Source organism: Lottia gigantea (assembly GCF_000327385.1).
Source record: "Lottia gigantea unplaced genomic scaffold LOTGIsca_68, whole genome shotgun sequence".
Classification (NCBI taxonomy): domain Eukaryota; kingdom Metazoa; phylum Mollusca; class Gastropoda; family Lottiidae; genus Lottia; species Lottia gigantea.
In genome coordinates, this window is record NW_008710315.1 from 1,003,865 (window position 1) to 1,031,165 (window position 27,301).

A 27,301-nucleotide genomic window follows, 5' to 3' on the forward strand; every position below is an offset into this window, starting at 1 on the left:
AGGAAAGTTCCTGTCAATATTGAATAATACAAGAGTTATGTCCCTTGATCTGTAAATTTTTGTTCTTTTCAGACTGCTGATCTTCCGCAATATCGAGTCGTATCTTTATTGGTAAGTTGGGTGCATTTTGTTATTAAGCTGGTTTTTGTATAGCAAAACGTCAAGATTTCGATGCTCTCACTATTAACCTTGGTTTAACTGGAGTAAATGATGTCATAAAAAGAACTTCACTAAGTGGCTCATCTACCATAGGGACTGGTTGAACTAAGTCCACGGGTCCCACCTCTTAGGGGGCTCCATCCAGAAAAAATTTCCGGGGAAAGGCCCCAACCCACTTATGTCCAAGGGTCCTACTCATCTAGTCACTGACCTCACCAAACTTAAACATGTATAGTACTTTCATTACAGCACAATCCGTATTTGATGAAAGTAGAAAACCAGTACCAAGGAATTGCTATAGATATTTTAGATAGATTGGCTTCTAAATTGAACTTCACATATACAGTCACTTTACAAGAGGATGGTAAATTTGGTTATGAACACACGCCAGGAGAATGGAATGGACTCATTGGGTCAATCCGTGACGGAGTGAGTATTACACCTTTGTTTTTAATACATATCAACCTTCTGAATTGTGTGTACCCCTCCTGTACCCACTCGCTCCCTCGACGACCATAAGCACAGTCCAGGGGGATACTTCGACCAAAATCGTTCATTCTTAAACACTTCATATAGTCCTAGATGCCGTTGGTGATCGCCGGTTCATGCAATGGACGTTGGCCTTAATACATAGATGCTTCAAATCCAATCTTTAACCTCTAGGCCTGGCGTTTCATTGTGATAGTTGATCATATCGGGCGTCTTTAAGAGGGGCGTGGGTTATTTTAGCAAATGTGACGACATTAGACTTTGAACTGTGGATTTGTTATGGAGCTTATACATGGAGTGTCCGATGTGGTATTAGGAACAGCACCAGGAGACAGAATGGCGTTCCACCATCTTTCTGCTGGATGTGACTGGTTTCCAATTGTAAGCATGAACTTAAGGCCATGTTTTCTTTAATTTCAGAAAGCCGATATAGCTGCAGCCCAATTGACAGTTACATCCAAGAGAGCTAAAGTTATAGAGTTCAGTCATCCGTTTATGAACTCCGGATTGAAAATCTTATACAAACCACCAAATCCCTGGGCTAATGGTGAACCGCTTACAGTTCTCTTTACTCCCTTCTCTCCAGCTGTATGGTTTATGATATTACTGGTCTTTTTTGGAATCTCATTGTTCTTCTACGCTGTAGGAAGATTTAGTCCATATGAAGATTGTTCTTTTGTGGGAAAAGCATCAACTTACGAAGGATTGACACTGATTAATAGTTTACTGTATACATTTAGTTCTTTAACATGGCAAGGTGGGTAACTAGAGATATTTTCATGTCAATTTTATATGTACATTGGCCGACTTTGTATTTCTAACGTTTGAAGATCAGTCGGAGAAAACGTCGGAATCTTGACGCCATTTGCTTGATAATAGCGAACAAATGCTGACTGTGGGTCGGTCGACATGTGAAAGTGATATTGAGTAACTTTAAAATCTTTAACTTCTTCCTGACTTGATGGAATCATTCTATGGAATGAATTGCATCTTGAACTCCTCCGATCCTGGTCAAACAATTAAAATTGACAACGCTACGCAGTGGACAATGATAAAAACGTTGTCCAGATAAGGACATTAGTCGGGTCTCTTTCTATTTTCATGTCCCAGATTCTGGAACGTATCACAAACGGAGACTCGATTTGATGACCAGCTGTGTCGTTGAGCTACTACTGCCTTTAGTGTTTGTCGTAATGTCTGTGTAACTTTTCCAGGTTACACTGCAGCACCAAGATCAATTTCCGGAAGAATTATGGCAACCTTTTGGTGGATTTTTACGATTTTGTTCATTGGAACTTACGTAGCCAATTTAACAGCATTTTTCTTGACGGCTGAACCACTTGTAAGAGATGTACCCTTTATGACGTTTCAAGAACTAGCCAAACAGAAGAAGATTCCCTTCGGAACATTTAGACATGGTTCTACTAGAGCCTATTTTGAAAACTCAAAGAAAATGCTTCAACAGAGGATATTCGCTAGAATGAACGCATCGGATGATAACTATGTCGACGATATTGAGGAAGCTCTTCGAAAAGTGAGGACAGAAAATTACGCCTTTATTTGTGAAGAGCCAATGGCGGATTACTATGCTGCTCAGCTGCCATGTGATCTAATGGTAGCAGGAGAACTCGACGTCAACCGAGATTTTAGTTTTGCTTGTAACATTTCTGGACTCTGTACTCGTTTTGATCACGCTATACTGGAGATGCGAGAGAATGAAGAGATCTATGATATTCAACAGAAGTGGCTGAATTCAGGCTGCCTTAAGGATGCCATGAAAGAAGTCTTATTTGAAGGTCTCCCCATGTTTGATTCCTTTGACAAAAGTACGAACATTGCTTACGAAAAGGCTGTGACGCTCAGAAGATTTTCTGGAGCTTTGTTGATTGCTTTGATTGGGTTTATCCTTGGTGCTATAGCATTGGCTGGTGAAATTTTGTATGCTCGTAAACGTGGAACTCCTTTGGTAAGTAAAGTTACTTCGATTATTATCAAACACCATTTTGACTGAGAACGGCGTAATCGTTTTTGAGTAGAAAATTCGATGGTGAGATCCAGCACTGCTTAGGGTAGACACGATTCTTATTCTTTTGGGCACATTATGGCAGTATGAAAAGACATCGTGCCATTGCTCAGCGTTGTTATTTCGCAGCAGGCTTTTAACTTTAATTTGTCTCACTCACGATGGTCGCGATCAGTGAGGTACAAAATTCCAAGAAAGAGATTGTATAGAACTATTTATGAGTAGTTGTCTCCCTTGTTATATTTCAGCCTGCTAGAAGAATGAATGTTATGAATGAAGATACTGAACAAATCACCAACTCTTTCCATGATTAGATTTCCATTGACATCACTGAATTATATTGAACTTGACACTATAAACATCACTAACAACAACTAATTTCCATTGACATCACTGCGTTATATTGAACTTGGCATTATCAACATCACTAACCCAACTGAAGAGTATCTCAAGCTATGAGCTACCTTTAATGGACATATGTGAACCTTGCGACGTGGAATAAGTGAATGTGGATATAAGTGTATTTTTGGCAACGCTATGTTCTTGAAACATACCAAAGTGATCTTTGATTCTGTTAGTACACTCTTTGACGTCATCAAGTGAAAATTCCAAATGGCTGCCATTTTAGCGGGAAAAGTGGAGAAATGATAGCTTTAATATAGTTGTATTTGGAATTGAAATATGTGTGTCGTGTCGGAAATGTATATTTAAACACTTTTATGGGGGCAGTGGTTTTCAACATTTTTCTCTTTATTTATTACCCCTTGCAGGATAATTTATCCATTGCTTTACTCCCCGTTCCCCAATAAATCCTAACTATTTTGTTATTTTATTGTCGGAGAATATAGCCTGATTGAATAGAACGACTTTGCCACACTACAAAGCGCCCAATTACCTTCCAAAATATAAATAGTTTTAATTCAAATTGATACAGTCTCTAAAAAGTCGACCCTCACAACTACTTTAAAGGGACAGATGCGCCATTTTTTTTTGACCAATCATACTTTAGTTTTAGATACTGGCTTTTCTTTAGCTGAGCTAATCAGTAATAGTGTCCACAGTTCACCCTCGAAATTTGAGCCTTCAAATCAAAGTGTATCAAGAATTATCCACATTTGAATGATCAAATGACGACTCGTCTTTTAAAATATTCTGTGATAATATAGAAAATACATAGGGCCTACATAGAAATAGTGAGTAAAATTCCTAGTTTGAAGTATTTTAAAGGAGTTATGCGATATTCGATTATCTAGTTCTTCTGATGACTATTAACGTATATTAAAGATTAAAATCAAGCCCCCCCCCCCCCCAAAAAAAAATAAAAAAATAAATGCTGCAACTGGTCCTTTAAACAAAGCATTTACAAAACAAAATTACAAATGGCCTTTCCATTGAATGTGATAACGAGAAAAGATAGTTAAGAAGAAGTACATTGATTATTAACAAAAGTTTCGAGTGAAGTTATCTGATGAGTACAGGCATTTAATCAATATAATTCATTTCTAGAAAATGTCATGCAACTAAACCATTAATCATTATCATACGTTTCTTGAATAAAACAGTTAAATTTTCGCTAAAATCTTATAAATCTTTTAAGACCCGTTGGTAATCCTTTGTTACAGTGCAGGTACACTGAGAGAGCAGATCGTAGCTGCACAAGCTTAAGATGATATTGTGTTCCTGCCCACCGCAAATCTTGTTATCAGCGGCTTAAATTTGCAATTGACTAGACAGGTCAACAAGTCATATTTAACCGCATAGCCTATGCATGTATAGTGCTATTATATTCATGGCAAATTATTTGTTTAGCCTGGGCTCGGCTGGTGGAAGGGCTTCTTAGCTACAGTCCGATGTGGACTCTCTTCCTCATTGTTTTAATGGGGGTTATAGCCTTGCAATACCATTGGGATCAGGCCCGTAGCCAGACTTGATTGTTTGGGGGGGGTGGGAGGATGTGGCTAGAAATATTTCCAGAGGGAAACTCATAACTCATAATTGTGCAGCATTACCTCAAGTTATGAGCCTGTTTGGGATACATATTGTCTGAGTATATTGCACAATTGAGATATTGCATCAGAAATTGTCACATGAACGTTTTGGTAATGCCCAGTTGATTACTTTGAAGCATGATAACATACTTATTTCACCAAGCTTAAGTATAGCTGTAATGGACATCGTTATTCAAATCTGTTTACTTTAATAAACATGTCTTCATACACATGCAGTACTTCATCATTATTATTACTAAGAACGAAGAAAGATAAAACCATATGTTCACCACATTAATTACATAACAGTACATTCTGACATTTTATTATTGAAGAATACTTTTCTTATACAGCCGCGGTGGTTCAACTTGTTAGGTCTTTGCATTCTTATCAGTGTTTAATCTAAACAGAAGCTTTGCACTTTAAAGATTATTCGAAAGTTCGAAATCGAAAACGAGAAGGCCTAAGACGAAATTTTTCCCCGTGGTACACTACTTGGTGTTGTCTGTCCCCATAATGCCCACAGGTGAAGAAAGTAGGACGTAAAACTCAATTTTGTTTGTCTTTTATTTATTACCAATGGATGTGCTTCAAAATTTTCTTACGCGGTTCCCTCTTTTACAGCTACGTTGCATTGCAAACTGAATAATTCTTTCTCAAAAGATATTGCTCACTGGACATGTGGGTTATTGCTTTTCATTTTAGAATCGAACATCTAACTAATAATATTCCACACACCAAGATCAATTAAGCTCTTGACGTAAAAAACGAAAAATGGTGCGTCACATATCATGATTTAGGCCATATTGTTAATGATACGACGTTTCTGATGATCTCAAGTTGCGGGTGGTATACTCGTGGGCAACCGCTCTTCAACTGATATACAAATGTCAAACGGAAAGACAAGACGATAAACTGTCGGCGTTCCAATTTCTAACAAAGTTTCTTCAAAATGGCGGTATTGACGTCAGGCATATGTTTTCATTAACGACGACTTCTGAAACGTTTCATTCCAACACGGGCATGACTTTTCCTGTGAGATAGAACACCATTAAAGAGATTGTAAAGAGGTTTTTCTAAAATTTGTATGTGTATTGGGGACACTGATAGCATGGATTTGCATCATTCCAATTTTTAATCGGACGTCTGTGGTTCTTGTAATTGTATCAAACTATGCGTTTTATGACATCAATATCTCAAAGATCCTTACGCCTAACTAAAAAATGGAATGGTGCAAATTGTCCCCGATATACATAAAAAGTTCAGCAAACCTGTTCTTAATAGATAGAGTAGTTTTTTGTTGAAACTGTCCCAACGATTCTAAATAACAATGAAATTAAATGAATGGAGTTTTACGTTTTACTTCTACACCATATGGGCTAATGAAGACAGGCAACGCCATGCAGGATACAATGAGGGAAATTTTGCCAGGACAGAGGCATTAGCCTGCCCTATTTCGATTGTCGATAGATCTTTAAAGTGCACAGCCTGTAGCACAGCGGGGTGGGGGGTGCTCGGTTTATTATCCCATCTGAACGACTATGCGCTTTTCCCATATCAGCCCCTCTTACCTGCCTTACTGACACGGGAAACTGTAAAATCTGAAGATATCATCTGGACCTATGCCGGGATTGAATCCAAGGATTCGTGGGCACTCGTGTTCCAATAAACCTCTTTCAGTATGTTAGGGTTTTTTCAGTTTGGTACATGAATTACAACCTTTTCTTAAGTTAGTTAGTTTGAGGATGCTGTTCACCGTTTTGTTCCAGTGAACACAAACTTCCTGGTTTCCGGGAGACGAGATTAACTGAGAGCTAATCGATTCTTTATTAATTGAAGTGACCGATTTATTTTTATACGTACATGTCTATCATTAGAATACTCCAATTATAGAAACTTGTCGATAAATAATTACTTAGTGTTACGAACAGAGATTTTAAATATAATTCTAGTTAGTGACAGAACTTTGAACAATACATACTTAACTAGATTACTTCATATTTTATTAGAGTCAATGCGTATTTCGAGAGTAATGCGATAGCACACCATCTATGCAGATTTAAGATATACATTATGCCTCTGACGACATACGTAAATTGCTTTGAATGTTAAAACGTTATGTGCTTTGTTATTAAAGAAGTGTGTTATACCATGATATATTCCCTTGTTTTTTGTGTGTTTGTTTTTTGTTGTTGTAAATTTATAATATGTGCAGATTTATTTATCATGCGACGTCTTATGTATTTTGCCATTGGCACCGATCATTGTAGTGTTATCATCTCTTAAAGATGGGTTTCCTTGTTCTTTGGTGTCAAAATAAGCAAACTATTTGATTTGGTGTTTCTAATAAATTATAATGTATTCTTAATCATATCATTTTGTTTTTATTGCATATAAACAAGAGTTTTAACCGATCATAAATGTCCATGTATGTACAGTCTGGATAAACAAAAAAAAAGATTTTTTGACCTTTCTTGATCGGTCACTCATTGGTGATTTAGGTAATTATGAATTAGTTATGGACAAGTGAGACAAACTGGTATTTTGCCAAGTCATTAGAACACCTCTACTTTCTACTGGTATAAGAATTGGCATTTTCATTTTCATTTTCATAAGAATGTATTATTTAGATGGTTATATTTGAGTTAAAACTGAGATTATGGCTATTCGTCTAGCCTATTATATAATTATGAATACAATGTTTGTCCAACTTAAGCCTACTATTTGTATTTGTACCAATAATCTCAGAAACGGGATTTTTGAGATTAGCCAATCAGTAATAGTATTCAAAGCTCATTGTTGAAATCTTAGTCTTCAAATTCATGTGTGTCAAGAAGTATCCGCGTTTGAAAGTTAAAATGACGAATCGTCTTTTCTGGAGACACTGCCATATATTATTTATATAAAAGACGTATATAAAAATAGGAAAAGAAATTCCTAGTTTGGGATATTTTTGAAAAAAATTATGCGATTTTCGTATATTTTTAGTTCTTCTGAAGACTATTTACATATATTCAAGACTCAAATAAAAATTACTCTCCAGAGCTAGCATTTTGTGAGAGAGGGAGGAATTTCATTGGTTAAAGGAAATTAGGTCAAAAGGTTATTTTGACGAATGTTTAAGAAGACAGGCGTTAGACCCTAACTGAAGTGGCTATTTAAAAATAAAAGCTTATCAAAAAGGGAATTTTAATTAGCCTGCAGTGGCGGCAGATGAGATCAAGAACTACGACACTCTCCAAATTTTGGCCGATCCATTGGATGTCGTACACCAATGTATTCAAGAGTACACTGTGTTTACATTTTTAGATAATAGAAACGACCATTGACTTATAGGCCTACACTAATGCTTTATTCATTGATAAAATAAACTAAAGGTGCCCTCGGTTCAAATCAGCTTTGTTTATCAGCAAGAAAGAATGAAAACAAATCTTTGGGGTTGATCTTAGGAGGGAGCAAGGTGTAGAGATGACCTTTTTGGATCTTTACAGCGAGCGCACACGAACGGACCAGCAAATTGCGTTTCATGTAGCATATAGAATTTTCTGTCTTGAATTTGTGCTTTTGTAATAAGGGCAGAAGGAGCCACGATGATTCGGCAAATTACACCATTGTTTTCCAACTTGGCATCCTATATAAGGTCCCGGCACAAGTTTAGAAAACAGTTATGGATTGATAAGCGCGAATTACCCTGAACTTCCTTATTACAGACACTGGGCGAATAAGGGTTTATATAATTCAATTCGGAATCGAAATGCATTAGATTAGGTGGATTCCTCTGAACTGACTAAATTTCCCTCGTTGCACACTTCATGATGTCACCCATCTCCGCTAAACCAAATCAAGAACACAACACGTTTTATTCTCATTTCATCGACGTGGGCGAAGTAAACACACTTTCTCATATTACCGACTTTTGTAATGTTTTTGTTTATGTTTTATAACGTATCGGAATGGGCAAGAAATCATTGCACTACTATACGATTCAAAACATGTGGCTCATGCACAACAAATATTGGACAAGCATAACATCAACTCTTCAATACAAGCTCCGCCATAGATCGTCCAAGGTCTCACACGACACACATCACTTGTGCGTTTGATATGGCTATTACACTCGTGTGCTATACATAATATAAAGTATACGGGCTCGGCCGAACTCAATACTGTTTATATATATTGCTGCCTGGAATACACCAGTTTTAATCTAGACCTTGGAATAATTCAGTGCCGATATCGTCATGTTGTCTACCACTATTTTGTTTAGTATCCACTTAGCACACGAACACAACCATACGTGTCAATAACAGAACGAAGCAGACGATATTTTGCTGTGACCTAATAATAGTAACGTATGTATTATTTTTATTTATGTGTATTGGTCTATAATGGATATCGCTGATATGACATTCTTTATATACATGTTTACATCTACAGAACGAAGTCATAATAGTTTAGATTTTCATTTGATATCTGATATCTGAAAGTAGAATTTGTATTTCCTTATAATCGGGTAATATTGGAATTCCCTATTTCCTGGTGCTCAGTGGATTAGAGAGAGGACTTTATACTGTAAGTAAACGTCTGGTTTATCTCAGGTGCCTTTATCACCGATAGTATATATTATCCAGTGTTAAAGGAACATGGGCGGGTGATCGAGGGGGGGGGGGGGTCTGTGTATCTTCCTCACGCGGGTAGAATCAGTCAACATTCACTGTTCACTTACACCCGGAAATTATGTTGTATTTATAACATCTAACTAGTCTCGATTCCGGATAATGTCGGTCAAATCCTTTACTATTATGAGAATTAAGTTTTCGTTTTGCAGGACATAAATAAATTTAATTTTATCTATTGGCGCCACCACTGATTGTGAGTTAAATCTAGCCCAGTGCTGGAAAATGCGTCTAGTCGTTTTGATATGACAATAAGGCGAGGACCATTATGACACAGGTTATGTGCGTTCAGTATCTTCCAACAGTTGACAAAAGGAAAAAGATTACGCCATTACCGCTGCCCTGTCCGAAATACTGTGTTTGCGAACTAACTCCTTTACTATTGACACGTACAACTAAATTCATTTAATAGGTAGCTGTTTTTGTATAAGCTAATTTTGAATGGACGGACTTGGCATTAAACATATATTATGTATAATCAACTTTCACCAGATTGTATTCGAGTAAGGCCGATTAAGCCGTATTTACCAGTTGCAAGCCGAATTGACTTATTTCTGTCCACATATTTTATTTGCACCACTGTCATTGTAGTATCGTAAACCGATACTGGCAATTCTCTGCTTATGTTCCCGCGCCCATCGCAGTGCCGGACAATATATTCGAAAAATATACCACCACTATCGTCTATTCCTTCGTAGCCACGACTCAAATATTTTTCGGGAATGGAATGATAATATGCTAATCTGTTACATATACATATACATGTAATGTGTTTTCATTATAACTGAGCCATAATGTAGAGTTTTATCAGATGATGACGTCACAAGAGTACTTAACAACAAATAGAAGTACATAACGCAGTAAAATGTATATGTATACTAGCCTAATAATAGTAGTTAGTAACTGTTGACCTAGCATATTGAACTCGTATCGATTTCGTCCTTTTTGTACTGAACGATAACTTAAGGTGCGTAACTAGTCTACTAAAACTCCTTAACTGTGGTTGGCATGAATGTAGTTTGCTTTTGTCACAATACAAGAAGAAACTTTTAGCTATTGGCTTAAAGAGCAAAATACTGATCCCTGGGGAACACCAGCGAGACAGTTTTAGGTCCAGATGACGCCCCAGTGACATAACTGCGTTATTCAGTTACTCTTGAACCTTCGGGAGCAAATTTCCTCTGATAGATGCTACTTGAAGGTTATGACAGAAAACAGCACGCCACACTCTGTCAAAAGCCTTTCTGGTGTCACAGAACACTGCCCTGATATACTGCTCGGTATCTTTGGCTTGGCAGATAAGTGCTAAAAGAGTTTTCTAAACCTTTTGTGTGTAGCGGGGACACTGATAGCATCGATTTGCACCATTCCAATTTTCAGTCAGACATCTGTGGTTCTTGCAATTCAATAATAACTCTCGTAAAGGCCTTTAGTTGTTTAAAGCAGCTTTTACAATAGTGACATCATATTATACAGTTAAGCAATTCTATAGTTACAGACGACTGACCGAAAATCGAAATGCTGCAAATATATTATTGATGCAATCAGTGTCCCCATTACACATAAATTGTTTTTAGAAATCCTCCTGACAATCCCTTTAAATTGAGATAAGCACTAGTCAATTAAATACGAATTATCGCATCTCTTTAAAATCCCATGGTGAAAGCAATACTTGCTGCACGGCTGAGAAATTCGTATTTAAATTGGATATCACAGTACTTGAAAAGTACAGTACAAAAGGATTTGTTTTCAATTGGAAAATGATATGGTCAAGATATCCATATTTGAAATGTTTTGTCGGTGGTTCAAGTGTTATCCTTACCGCTCCACTAATCCTATTTCGTACTTTAAACATGGCAATTGTTAGTGCTCAGCGGTCAGAAAGGTGACTAAAACTTTTAATAAATATCGTCAGTTCATATTTCACTCTTTTATTGTATGTCCAACTAGCTTTCAGTACAGAAAACACATTTTTGGATCAAATTTCCCAAAAAGGGAAGTTGATGACAAACCACGCTTAAAGGGAGAGCTGCGTCATTTTTGGGGGGTTGATTTGAGTTTTGAATATATGTAAATAGTCTTCAGAAGTACTAAATGTACGAAAATTGCATAATTACTTCAAAAAATACCTCAAACTAGGAATTTCTTTTCTTATTTCTATAAATGTCTTTTCTATATATTATGGCAGTATCTCAAGAAAAGACGACTCGCCTTATTAACTTTCAAACTCAGATAATTCTGGACACAATATAATTATGGATTTAAAGGCTAAACATTTGACGGTTAGCTGTCACTATTATTGAATGGCATAGCTAAATATTTCACGTTTCTGAGACTAAAGTATGATTGGTCAGAAAATGGCACCCCTGTCCCTTTAAAATGAAAAGATTTTAAATATTAGGTTATAACCCCTAGAAAATGAAATAAAATAAAGTCTTGCGTCCTACGTTTCTGATACTGGATACTCTACTGAAGATGGGTTATGTTATGTCATGTGCAATGAAGATAATATTGAAAAATGAATAAATTAAATTAGATTAATATGCACAATCCGTATTATAGAAAGGCTTAGACAAGACACTTTACCATAGCTGCCCCACATGAAACTTCGTAATGACTCTTACGCGAGAATAACACACACGAACGCAGTTCACAACCATTTTGAATCACTTCTTCGACGTAATAAGTCGAATTTTTAAAAAGGCTACAATGTTTCAACAAAACCTTCAAATTACATTTAAAGCCATTTCTAAACCTTTTAATGTGATTTGAAGGCTTACAGAAATATCATAGCTTTTTTTCAAAATTCGATTTATTAAGTCGAGGAGGAGACTCAAAATGGCTGTGAACCACGTAGTTTCGTGTATCAGCTCTACGATCAGCATCACCGAAACCGACTTAGTCAGCTTAGTCAGGGATCAATCTATAGACCCCAGTGAAAGGAGAAGTTGAAATGCTGCTTGAGTCCGTGTTAGATCGTTCTTGAGATAACTAGTTATTGATAGTTTTCACAAAAACAGAAAATTTAATCTTGGATAGCCTGTGGTTATTTTTAAAATAACATGTTATGAGTTTGGTTATTCCTGCAGGAATTTATACCCCGAAGACTTTATTAATTAGAAGATAAGAAAACATGGTGCTAGTTATTTAGTATGATTTGATCATTACTTTTAAATATAAACTGATTTTCTAGTTACGAAACGAAGGCAAGCAACGCCATGCAGTATGCAAGGAGTTAATTTTGTCCAGCATAGCCGACTGTAACAATGTTTCAATTGTACTCTTTAACACACGGGACACCTGGCCGAACAATCCTTATGTCACTCTCGACTGGGTTTCTCAGCTCGGCCTATATTCAGGATTTGTATGAACGTTTGTTATAAATCGATTGTGTACGAAATTATATGATACGCCATACTTCATCTGAGCTAATGAAGACGGGCAATCGCAAGAACATTAACTTACTCTATTTTCAATTTCCAACTGTCGAGGGAATGTGTACCAAGTACAAATATGAAGTGCAATGACACAGACAATAATATAAAATCGTTGAACATGGCGACATGTGTATAACACACTTATATAAATATTATAGAAATAATAATATGGCCGAGTATTTTAAATATACAGGAAACGACTTTATGACTTGCCTTGTTCCACATGATTCAGTCAGAACAGAAGGTATAAGTCGAAGATCGTAATACATTGACCGTAGTGAGGATGTTGTTCTTGTAACAGATTCGCCTGCAATTGGTAATGGAAACGGAGATGGCCAATGCCTCTGTCCTGGCAAGGTGTTCATCATGCACTACATTGCGTCTTCTTACTATATATCCCAATCTGGGGCAGAAAAGTAGGACGCTATGAAAATATTTTCTACGCATGATCCCTAATTCCAAATATTTAAAAAAAAATATAACGCAGTTTAAAATAGTATATGACCTAATTGATAGTGAGTACTCAATTTTTTTTCTAGGTCTTATAACATAGTATTGCTTTCAGTCCATATGTCTAGTTCCGGTTTAAGAGTTACTCACCTATTTTGCTAAGCCTGGATTGGTTTCTCGGTCATGGTTGATGATATAGCAACCAATGGTTATAAAATCACACCATCAGTGACTCATCTGTAAAGGGTCTAAATGGATTGCGAGAAGGCAGGGTTTGATTCTTTCAGAGGTCCATTCCTAGGATGGAAAAATGCTTCATTGAGAAATTGAAATAAGTGGACAAGATCGGATGTGTAGGTTTCTTCTGTTACGGATTGACTGAGGTCTTCTATGAACAATCTTGTAATTCAAAGGGATTGTTCCAACTTTTGTATGTGGTTCATGGACACTGATAGTATCAATTTGCACCATTCCAATTTTCAATCAGACGTCTGTGGTTCCTGCAATTCCTATAAATCGAAGTATTTATCGACGTCATTAATTGCGAAAAGCCTCGTGTGATAGTGACGTCATTTTTGTGGAATTGCAGGAACCACAAACGTCTGACTTAAAGTTGGAATGGTACATAGCCTACTGAGTGTCCCTAATACACATAAAAAGCTTAGAAAACCTCTGTACAGTCTCTATACATCTAAACCTCTTTACAAATCGTTTTTATTACCATCAAGACAAAAGAGCTTTAAAATTGTTGTAATAAGATTCATGAAAACAGAAACTTCGTGTAATAGAAATTTATTTATATGCATCCTATATAATCGACATAAATCACGCTAGAATTCTCACATTGATATGACTATAATTGTAACCATAAAATCGAAGCAACCGATATTTAATATAAAATATGTTCACTGTTAAAACCGATATTATACAGTTTTTACACATTCCAATATGATGAGCATTATCCACGTTGCATATTTTCCTTATGCTAGTGTAAAGAGGTTATTACGTTTATATGAAGGACCCAGTAAATTGCACTTGATATACATGGCATTTATACATGTTTCCAATTGAAAATATATTTTAATGTTAAATGATGTCGCTCAATTTGTCCCCAAAACTATTTGACGGAATTTTTTTCGCCTACCCTACCAAAGTTTATGTTTAATAAGTAGTAATCCTTCATTTAGAAAAATGTATGTGTAATGAAAATGTCGAATTTCCAACTTTTTAATCACGTTTTCACCCTTTCAATCATTTGATCATTTTCAACCTATCAATCATGTGATTATTTCCAACCTATCATTTATGTGACTATTTCCAACCTACCCTTTATTTGATCATTCCAACCTATGCTTCATGCGATCATTTCCAACCTACCCTTCACATTGTGATTATTGCCAGTCTATCCTGCGTGTGATAATTTCCAACCTATCCTTCATATTGTGATTATTGCCAGTCTATCCTGCATGTGATAATTTCCAACCTATCCTTCATATTGTGATTATTGCCAGTCTATCCAGCATGTGATTATTTCCAACCTACCCTTCATGTGATTATTGCCAGTCTATCCTGCATGTGATTATTGCCAGTCTATCCTGCATGTGATAATTTCCAGCCTATCCTTCATGTGAGTTAATCTAACCTATCGTTCATGCAATCATTTCCAGCATATTATTCATGCGATCATTTCCAACCTTTCCTTCGTGAGATTTTTTCCAACCTATCCTTCATGTGATTATTGCCAGTCTATCCTGCATGTGATTATTTCCAACCTATCCTTCATGTGAGTTAATCTAACCTATCGATCATGCAATCATTTCCAGCATATTATTCATGCGATCATTTCCAACCTATTCTTCATGTGTTTATATCCAACCTATCCTCCATTAGATAATGTCCAACCTATCCTTCATGTGTTAGTTCCAACCTGCCATTAGTGTTGTAAAGCGTGTTGATCTGCTAGTTAAGAAATGGGGATCAGGATCAGGATACTTAATTAATATTTATTACAACTGTCCTTAATACCAGATTAATCTGCTAAAGTGAAACACGATAGAAATATGAAATGTTTGATCTCATACTCTGGCAAAAATAACTGCGTTTCATGTATGGAATAAATCCTTCATCTGCGCATTTCATAAACCCCTTTTTCCAAAAAAAAAAAACAAAAATGAAAAACGATCCTACCCTAAAGGATACAGTATCTGAAACAAATAATGAGTTTATGTTTTGCTTGATGGGTTTTGAAGGAGGTGGAAAATTAATGTACGGTCATGAAAAGATAGGATTTATTCTTTATATGAGATAAGTTCTCTTTACAATAAACCGTTACTTTGTGTTGGACAGTCGTTTTAGGTAAGTCGCCTTAACATTATTTCAGATTGTTAATATCAAGGAAATTTGAGTTTTTTGTGATTTTTTTGTTTTGTTTTTTTTTTTTTTGTATTTTGGTTATAGTGTTTCTACAAATTTCGGAAATTATTATTTCTAATCGTTCATATTTTCATGAAATTTTGCATTCTGACTTAATTTAGACTTTGTGTACATTTTGATATCTAAAATTTTTTGGGGGTCAATAACAAACTTATCACATTCCTTATATTGGACAATTCTTTTCGAATTTCCAATATGGCCTTCTTTTCGAATTTCCAACTTATCCAACCTGGCCTTACATTCGAAATATTAATCATTCGATCGACATCTCTCTGATCCGATTTTAACCTATCATAATTTATTTAATTCATCATTATAAACTACCATTAATCGAATTTCTATCCTAGCATTTGGACATATTTTCCAACCTTGGTTGAGCTTGATCGTTCGTAACTTAACCCGTCTTTCTTCGAAATATAATTTTAGTAGACTATTACAACCGGCTATATCAGCTCGATCCTTTCCGACCTTGTATCAAATATCCCATTTTACTCCTTTACCACCGACTTATACAGGAATACGGTTATTACAGAAAATTCTAGGTTGAAACATTCACTGTGGTATTTACTAATGTTACATTGTACATCATTTATGTTTTAACACCTGTAACTGAATTACGACTGTGATATTGAGGTAGGATAATGTGAATAATTATTAGCTAAATGAACAATACTTAGGTTATTATTGATTTAACAGGTTTAGATAATTATTTATGTCTACGTGCTAGCTGAGAACTCATTTCCTATTTCGCTTATGTAAGCGTAACAGGCATTTCCCATTTCGCTTATGAATGTCACTGTCCTGCAGAATTTCCCTCATAGCACACAGACGAATGCGGCTGAAGTTTTTCCTGAACTTGTATGTACTTGTATTTGGGAATCTGATAAATCGCTGGATTTAGTCGATTTCAGTGCAGCTACAATGGCAAAATCATAGTTGCCAATACCAGCGACTGAAATGTTCGACCATAAGCTAAACATCAGTTGTTAGAATTCGACCCATATTTCATTACGCTACGATTATGTCGACTGCAAAGAATGGCATGAGATGCCGGTCAAAAGGAAATCTAGTCCTAGGAAACTATTATTACTCGTGTTAGATACTGAAAATCGAATGTCGATCTAAGAAAGATTTTCACAACGGCCCATCTAGTCATATGAAATGCCGAGAATAGCAGTCGACCTAGGACCCCCTGCTCAATAACCAAACGCCAAAGCTCAGTGTCTAAATTTATTGGTCTTATATGATTTTATTCCCTGAGTAAGAAAGTAAAATAAGAGTTAACGTTTAATCAATAGTTTGTTATATTTTATATCGTCTCGATCTAAATTAACTTTCACGGATAGAGTGAGATGTCTACATTAGATAGCCGACTATCTCTTAGACCGACTTAAACTGTAACATTGGAAGACATTTACAAGGATCTTAAGGTAATGGAGGGGAAAAATTTAAAAGAAACACAAAAAAGAAAGTGCATATTGCAATATGACCTATTATAATAATGTTCGTAAAGTAAGACGACCACGAAAATATGAATTTCGTGGTGCGAATATGTAATCTACACAATTAGGTTTTTAAATTTAGAACTCTGCGACCAGGCGTTTCAAGTCGATATTCCTTGAACTTTTATGAGCCAAATGGAACACACCTGTCAAGCCTGCATAAGCGGGAAATATGCATGCCAAGCATAAATGAAACGAGAAAGGAGTACAATGCCCGCATAAGCGACATGCGAAATGCCTACCAAGCTTCCATAAGCGAAATGGGTAATGCCTACAGAGACTGCACGAGCGAAATGGGAAATGTCTACCAAGCTTATATAAGCGAGATTAGAAATGCCTTCCCAGCTAACCCCACATACGCGAAATTGGAAATACCTATCAAGTATGCATAAGCGAAATGGGAAATGCCTACCAAGCCTGCATAATCGAAATGGAAGTGCATGTCAAGCCTGTAAAAGCGAAATGGGAAATGCCTTCCAAGCTTATCTAATTAAGAGAAATGGGAAAATTCCTGCCAAGCTTACATAAGCGTAGTCTGCACAAACCAAATGGGAAATGCCTACCAAGCCTGCATAAGCGAAGTGGGATGTGCATGTCAACCCGAAAAAGCGAAATGGGAAATGCCTGTCACGCCTGTGAAAGCGAAATAGGAAATGCCTATCACGCCTACTTAAACGAAATGGGAAATGCCTATCAAGCATGTAGACAGTAAGGAAATTCGAATAAACATTATTTACACCAATTATGTCATGAATTGAATAAAGCATCTTTCTGGATCAATCACTAAAAGATGTAAAGCAACACTGTAATCGGATCGTAAAATTGTGACCTAACGGATCAGTCGCATCATGCCAGTAATCCAAGTAAAGAAGTTAATAGTATGGTATACTTTTTATATTGAAAACAGAATATAAATGGATTCTCTTTCCTTATAAAGAAACGTACTGAAGTCTGATCGTAAAATTTTGACCCTATAACGTTAGTTGGTCTAATTTAGCGAACTCCTGTCTATCATGGTAGCGAAACATCCAATTAAGAGTAAGCTATTAACTCCGTTCTATCAATCACGAGACGGGGCTGCAGAGACATATAATAAATAATATCATTCGGGCAAATCAATTTATATCATTTCCTAATATTTCAATAATATCCTGCTTCTATTGATACAGCTAGTTTGAATTACTGCCATATCACATCCTGCACCATCTCCACAATGTCAAGCTATTAGTATTACGACCTTCGTCTTATACCTTGACTACAATTGCCATGTATTATAGAAGTTTGTAAATGTGGCCATTTGATTGGATTGTACGCTACAGAATACAGCCAATCATAGGCCTCGATTATATGCGCGGCCAATTTGTTTACATTCTTTCTGTCTAGGGCACTGATTGGCTATATTCAGTGGCGTAGCAATCCAATCAAATGGCTACATTTAAATAATACAAAAAGTGTTTTTTATAGTCAAGGTTTAAGACGCAGTGCGTAAAAGATTGTCTTTGTAAAAATGATCCTCAACTTTTTTTTAGCTGTCCTGGTTAGTCAAGTAGTCCCCACCAACATATCTGGTTTTCAGACATTAGTGTTTCAGCCTCGCTTGTTTTAACTACTTCTTTTTCACCTGTTTACAAAACAGTTAGGGATTGTGGCAAGACGACCTCTTATTAGCAGGGCGAGACGCACTTGGGGTGTTGACTGCAGAATTGAAAAAGAAGTAAAATGTCATTGACATTTTTTGTGAACATAGAACATTTATGAAATTCGTTGCCGGATTAAATATCTCCTATTTAAATTGGCAACTCATTTGATAAATTTCATATTACAGAGGCACTCGTTTAAGATCTTGTTTTATTCATATAACAGGATCTACACAAATTTGACCTTAAAGCGAAAATAATGCGTATCAATTTACATGGTTAATTTTTAAATGGACATATATTTATATAACAGTCGTTTAAAAAGAGTTGGATATGAAGATAATGGCATAAAGTAATTATTTGAATATTCATAAAACAAGTATTACTCCCAAAATGGACTTGACAACATTAACAATAGTCAATATTATATTATCAAATGCTTCGTAACGGATTTAAAGCGGTGACAGATTAGCATTTATGCCGTGGCTTTTTTTATTCGAAATATCACAATTGTTTCTCCGTCACACGTCAGTACGTCAGTCAACACGTCAAACACGTCACACGTCGATGCTACCTTATAAATACAAGAATCAAAATTTCATGAGTAAAGTACATACAAAACTACATGTGGTTCTTACATGAATAACATACACGAACGTAGTTCGCGGCCATTTTGAATACCTACCTCGACTTAATAAGTCGAATTTTCAAAAAGGCTACAATATTTCACCAACCCTTCAAATTACGTTTAAAGCCATTTCTAAAGCTTGAAATGTGATTTGGGGGCTTTGTTTAAATACAGTTTTTTTTTCTTTAAAAAAATTCGACTTATTAAGTCGAGGTCGAGATTCAAAATGGTTGTGAACGTTCGTGTGTGTTAAACCACTTAGTTAGAATTCGTGCTTTTATGAAGCTTGTAAGAGCATCTTAAAAGCTTATAGCGACAGTTTATCAAAACCAAAAAAATTCCTGATAACTTTGGCTAATTTCGTTCAAGTATCAATAGCGGCCTAATGGTATCGTGTCACAATCTGATACCAAGTTACTCACGATAGATTGATAAGCTGAAATATATTTTGTATGTTTATGTGAGATTTATAAGTGAGTAATGATCAATATTATGTTATAAAGAATACATAAATAAGATAAACCTCTTGAGACTTAACTTGTGATTTTAAAGAGATATTTTGAAAAATGTTTTTGATTTATTTTAAAAGAAATAGGCATTGTTTTCTGTGCCTCAACTGACTGATGAAATCACAAGATTACAATTTGTTTCTTTTCTTTTCTGATATTTTCCTCTCTTTTGTAATCTGGCCAGTTTTCCGTTCTTTTAACCAATCGAGTCACGTAGGACACATATTTTAACTAGGATGAATAGTGGGATAGCAAAGTTCAGCAATATTACTGTCTTTTTAGGTTTCGATATCCCATAATTCGTCACTGTTATCTAGAAACGGGAACTACTTGACAAGCTTTGATTGGTTTAAAAAATATGGAAAAGAAATTGTAATCAAATTTTATTTAGATTGGTAAAGACATTACATTTTGCCACGAGATTTGCCTGCTCTTTTTCGATTTCCAACTGCCGAACATAGCGATCTCTGTTTATTGTCCCAGCTGGGCACTTTGAACGCTCGTTATAGCCAAACTCGATGACTAATGTAAAGGTATAACATTTATATCATTTGGGTGTGATATATAAATATATGACCAATATGAATATGTCGAGCTGTTATCACGTTGAACCAGTATGTATCCTAACGAACTTATAAAATAACTTCACGCGCTGGCTATTAGAATAACTTACAATACTGACCAACAATATATTATCCCCGTTAAAATGAGAGATTCGTCACTAATTTAAAGGGGGTAGCCTATTAGATTCGACCCATTTGTTATCCCAGTCTAATTAAAATTAGACCAAACTTCCGTTCCGTTTTTAGCGGCTTTTTTGTAATATAGCCACTTCAGTAATTAGGGTCTAACGAAGCCCTCTTGAACGTTCGTCAAATTAACCTTTTGACTTGACCTGACCTGATAAATACCACAAAATACCAGCGCTGGAGATGGTAGACATTTGATTGGTGTAACAGACGTCATCGATTTAGGTCAAAAGGTTAATTTGACGAAGAGGGCTGTCGTTAGACCCTAACTATATTGGCTATATTAAAAATAAAATGGAAACGAAAGGTTGATCTAATTGTAATTAGACTGCTTAGATCCCATTATCTCTATACAGCAAATACGTTATTGTCATTTCCTTATTTGCAATTACAATTGGCAAATATATTTTGATTTTTGTTATACAATCTTTGACAAACGCGAATACGACAATATTCTGTTATGTGTTGCTTTTACATGTAAATAAGCGCCAAAAGTTTCGGTTCAATGAAATTTTCACCCACAAATAACTTCTTATTTCGTCGTTTAGCCTTAACCTAGAAATAATACGTAGACAATACGGTTTAAATTTTTTCACCGTAGATTTGTAACGGTCTGCACCTTTTAAAGTCCTAATGGTCACTCACGGGGTGTACAAATATTAGTGGCCATTGTCCATGGCGTGGGATTACAGCTTGACCCTTACTCTATTGTCATTTGATCGGATCAGTACATCAAGTAAGGGTCAATCTTTTGTCCATATTTATCACAATGTTGGTTCATGCACCATTTTATAGGAAGTTCTCCATGTTGCAGATGTCTCGTCTTGGAACTAAATGGCTTATAAATTGGTAAGAAATTTAAACGTTTTGCAGGCAGAGATTGGCAGATGCCAATGCCAGTCATGCGTTTTGATACTAAACATTTTGTAGAATATTCCAGGCTCTGTTTACCTACTGTTACAGATACTTTTATCATTGTCAATAGCTCGCGACTGAACGAAATATTATCCCAAGGGAAGCGTTGGTATTTTGTTATTTTGAATTTTTTTTACAGAAAATGGAGATATTATTCTTTAAAAAATGTAACATGGACCATCTTAAGTATATATTTTATGCGGACTGACGGTTCAGGGTTATACGAATATATTTTTTTCAATTTTGTCTCTTCGAATTCATTGAAAAGTTTTACTAATCCGATGAGAAAATTTAGCATAGCTAGGGTAGGGCGGCATCGGGTCCGTTCGTCCTATTACAGGTTCAATTGTCCTATTGTTCAGGGCGACCAGATCCGGATTCGGGTAGGGCTCTAGGAGATCCAAAGTCCCAGAGCTACCCCTGATGTGGCAATAATCTAGACTTAGACTTAAATACTTTTGAAAGATTCTGAAAGACATTTAATGACGTTTTAGAAGAATATTAAGACAGCCGTAGATTAATCAAATAAATAGTCATAACCCATATAGTCAACAATAACATACTATGCAATAAATAAATAAAAATTGAACTGTGAACGGCAAAATATGTTAACATTATAGATTAGCTGACATTTAGAAATTTTAACTTATTTATTTACATTATGCATTAGTCATTGTTTCCTACCTTCATTTATAGACGTATATTGATGTCACGTTACAAGGAAAATATGGCAAGTTTTGTGTAATGGATAATGAGTCAATGATTTCTGGAGCATTTTTAAAGATGTATCATATCAGGATTTGTCGCATGGAAATCGGTCGTATCTTTTTGTTGTGTAGATGGACCGAGGTGATAAATTTTATAGATGTGTCATAATACGATTTGTACATCTTGATTTATGATGTTGGACATTTGTAGTGTAGTTGGACCAAGGTGATGATTTTTATAATGATTTTATAAGTGTATCATAATACGAATTGTACATCTTGATTTTTTGTACATCTTGATTTATGATGATGGACGCATTAAGTGTATATGGGCCGAGGTAATAACGTTTTAAGGATGTATCTTAATACGATTTGTACATCTTGATTTATGATATTGGATGTAGTGTTACAGGTGGACGGAGGTAATAATCTTTATAGTTGTGTCATAATCTTGATTTATGAAACCGGACGTAAAACTATGTTATGTAATATATACTTAAAGATGTGTGATAATATGGTTTCTTCATCCAAGTAATATGATATGATGTATATAGTGTAGGTGGATCGGTGTCGTTGCTTTTTAAAGATGTATTGTTATTGGATTTGTCGCCTTGTCTTATGAAATCGGACCGTATGTTTATGTAGAGTAGTTGAACCGAGTTGATAATTTTAAAAGATGTATCATAATACGACTTGTATATCGTGATTTATGATATTATAGATTATTAGATGTATGTAGTAGGTTGACAGATGTGGTAGATTTTAAAGATGTATTTAGGATTTGTACACCTGTATTGATTTCTTATAGTGTGGGTAAACCGAGGTGACAATATTTTAAAAGATGTATCATAATACGATTTGTACAGTCTGATTTATGATATTAGATGTATGTGATGTACGTTGACCGATATGTTAATTTCTAAAGATGTATCATAATACAATTTGTATATCTTGATTTATGATATTAGATGTATGAGATGTACGTTAACCGATGTGGTAGATTTTAAAAATGTATCTTAATGCAATTTGTACATCTTGATATATGATATTAGGTGTTTGTAGTGTAGGTGGACCGATATGGTAGATATTAAAGATGTATCATAATACAAGTTGTACATCTTGATTTATGATATTAGATATATGTGATGTGCGTTGACCGATATGTTAATTTTTAAAGATGTATCATAATACAATTTGTATATCTTGATTTATGATATTAGATGTATGAGATGTACGTTAACCGATGTGGTAGATTTTAAAGATGTATCATAATACAATTTGTATATCTTGATTTATGATATTAGATGTATGAGATGTACGTTAACCGATGTGATAGATTTTAAAAATGTATCTTAATGCAATTTGTACATCTTGATATATGATATTAGGTGTTTGTAGTGTAGGTGGACCGATATGGTAGATATTAAAGATGTATCATAATACAAGTTGTACATCTTGATTTATGATATTAGATGTGTGTAATGTACGTGGACCGTTGTGGTAGATTTTAAAGATGTATCATAATACAAATTGTACCTCTTGATTTATGATATTAGATGTATGTGATGTACGTTGACCGATGTGGTAGATTTTAAAGATGTATCATAATGCAATTTGTACATCTTGATATATGATATTAGATGTTTGTAGATGTACGTGGGCCCATGTGGTAGATTTTAAAGATGTATCATAATACAATTTGTACACCTTGATTTATGATATTAGATGTATGTGATGTACGTTGACCGTCGGGGTGGTAGATTTTAAAGATGCATCATAATACAATAAGTACATCTTGATTTATGATGTTCTATGTATATAGAATAGATGGATCGAAGTGATAAAAAGGTAAAAAGGTTTTTTTCACAAGTCAAAGATTAGCATAACAGATCCAGGTTTATCCTAGCGACTTGTGCGACTGACAAAAAATTGTCGTTTCTGTGTTTGAAATTATTTCCCTTGACACAATGATTTTTTTCCATATCATTCATTCATTCATTAATTCATTCATTCATTCAATCATTTACTCATCGGGATTCCTGACGCCGGTTTATGACGGAATAGTTATACATGATATTCTCAATAGTCTAAAACTATAAATTTCTTACATTTCAGATGAAAAACCGGTGTGAATCAGAAATTTCTACCAAACCAAAGTTATCAAAAGGAAGAAGAAAGATGGCGACGGCGAGGTCAGTGACGTTTGCTGACGAAATTCATGAAATCAGATCCAATTTTAGTGGCCGAATAGCCCTGATCGATGACATAAACGTGAAAAATTTACCGAATACGTTTGAACAAGTTGTAGAATTGGAAGAGCCTCAAAACGGTGATATTGAAAATTCATCCCTGCCCATATCGGAAAATACTAGTGTGCGTTTCGACTACGACGAACGATTTTCAAACGGATGTAAAATAAGTTTTGGCAAGAAATTTGGAACCAAAGGAAGCGGGTACGGAGAACTGCAGGACGCTACAGACGTTGTATCGTTAACGAACGGCAATATTCTGGTTTCTGATATGATCAACAGCAAGTTACAGGTTTTTAATCAGAAGGGTTCACCGACGGTGGCGTATGTATTGGATGAACTGATCGAGCCCAGGGGAATAACGCTGACCACTGATGGACATATAGCAGCTACTTCTCAAAAGATACAAGCAGTAACTGTACTTTCCTCAGACGGCTGTCTTGTCGGAACGTTTGGAAAGAATATCCTATCAGGTCCTTGTGGCATTGCTACAGATGCAAAGGGGAATTTTGTCATTACGGATGTGTCGTCAAATAAAATTTCCCTCGTGGACAAGAACGGTAACTTCATCCAACATATTGGCAAAGACGAACAATTCAAACAACCCCGTTACGTCACGGTATCCAAACAAGGGGAGATAATTGTTAGTGATTCTGGCAATAACTGTCTAAAAGTGTTTGATCCACAAGGAAAGCTACTCAGAGTGATTGGGAAATTCGGGAAAAACGATGGGTGCCTTAAAGTTCCGTATGCGACAACCACTGATGACTTTGGAAACGTTTTAGTATCCGATCACTATAACGACCGCATTTCAGTATTCAATTGCAATGGGAAATTCATACGGCATTTAGTTACAGAAGCCCATGGACTGAAGCATCCTCAAGGATTGTCCTTATCACCGGAAATGGTACTCTACATCAGTCATGGCGGACTCAAGGCTAATCAAGTCGCGGCGTATGAACTCAAATTTGATGGTATACCATGTGATGTCGTTGCATTTGTTTAACATTTTGCATTGCAATTGCATTTTATTTTGCAATAAATAAATATATTTTTCTACTAACATACAAAATCAGAATTTTTTTTTTCATTTTATAGTTGTTAATAACACTAAGTTCTAAATTATATTTAGAAATTTGCCCAAGCCATATGACCTGATGCGGATTGTACATTCTTTGCACGTGTGAGCAGCATGACTTTATGACAATCCTACGCCACTCTCGTGACATGACCTTGGCATTGCTCTTCTACATACAATGGATTCGGTATGTAAAAAAATGTTCATACTATGTTTAAGAAATTTTCTCAAGCGATGTCTGAATTTAACGATCCTTATTGCAACTGAAATGAGTTGAAATTGGTATAAGTTCTATTAGTAATTACAGAGTTACTTCCCATCGTTGGAACAATGTTTACCAAGAAAGTTGATACCGTTATTATCAGTTCTAAGTTTTAATACCACCTGGCGCCCATTACAGACAAAACTGGAACTGAATGGTTCATTTCTCTTTAGCAGATAAAAATATCTGAGATTGTGTTCTGTGGATGATTTATGCTGACAGAGCCCAAATATTCATAAATACCACATATGTCAGAGAGAAATTCCAATGTACAGTTTTTAAGATAAACGAACTCCTGCCAAATTGTTGAACAGGCAGCTAGAGATAAGAAAATATGTGTGGTTTGAATTAAGAAATCTTAATAGGTTATCTCCCTTGTACTAAAGGGTCCCAATATAATCATTGGGGTCGCTTGAATGGTGAGTTCTGCACGTTAGGGATTCATGGAATCAACCAGACGTTCAAACAAGTTGGAACATATTAAGTGCAAATAGAATTCAAAATGGCGGAGAAAGAAATAGATGACAATTTTATATATATTCTGCTTCTGTACCGTTCGATTGAGGGAAGAATCGGAACAGACGGAACCTGTTCACAACTCTCCAATCGAGCGCCACCCTACAATAAAGAGGGTCCACAACGCCAATCGACTGTGCAATTCAATTCGATACTAATAAATCTCTCAACATTTCACATGTTATGGAACCACGTATAAAGTTTGACATAAAAAAACACCATACTAATCGGCTCAGGTCATATCACCAACATCTGCATTACTTCTGTTATCGAGGTGGTGTCATTAATATCAGTGATGACATAATAGGGTGATAACTTATTGGCATATTGGTGACGAAATCATTATTATATTATAGGTTATGTGTCAAATAATTATAATTCCTTGATGTCAGCACCACAATAGTATCCCTGGCATGCTGTGGGGTTGCATTCGGTTCTAAATGAGTGTCTCAAAGTGTATTGCACAAAGATGAAATCTCAGCATTTTTTCTGTTTATTTACAGATGAATTTTCACAAAATTTTTAAACACAATTTTCAAATGTTCAAAGGCCTCCAGTTCAATATTTGCACATTTTGGCCAAGTTTAAAAATTTTATTTTTTTAGTCAACCTAAGACAGTGCTTCCCAACGATTTTTAGTCTTCACACCTCTGGAGTATAATCAATTGAACCCCTCACGACCCCTTAAACAATGGACATTCAAAACATTGTAAATTTTATTATTTTTATTCAAAGTAATCATAATAATCACACATAGTAATTGATATATAATCATGCGGCCGCAAGAAGATGCTTTATAATTAGGTCAAGGTCTAGCTACAGTAATTGCCAATTATTAGTTTATATGATATAGTTACCCCATCTTCGGATTAACAGAATAGGAAACTTATGTTC

General features: G+C 35.5%; 2 protein-coding genes across 2 annotated transcripts; both read left to right on the forward strand.

Moving 5' to 3' along the window:
* Window positions 1-393: 393 nt before the first annotated feature.
* LOTGIDRAFT_130108 (hypothetical protein) lies at window positions 394-2,659 on the forward strand (the record flags this gene model as incomplete). The annotated part of the gene is made up of 3 exons (XM_009065174.1): window positions 394-588; window positions 1,069-1,405; window positions 1,863-2,659. Coding segments are annotated over 3 exons (1,329 nt in total), but the record flags the coding sequence as incomplete, so codon positions are not given.
* Window positions 2,660-24,822: 22,163 nt separating this feature from the next.
* Window positions 24,823-25,557, forward strand: LOTGIDRAFT_130195 (hypothetical protein; the record flags this gene model as incomplete). Its single annotated transcript, XM_009065175.1, has 1 exon — window positions 24,823-25,557. The coding sequence occupies one exon, from the start codon at window positions 24,823-24,825 to the stop codon at window positions 25,555-25,557; it is 735 nt and encodes a 244-aa protein (XP_009063423.1).
* Window positions 25,558-27,301: the final 1,744 nt, after the last annotated feature.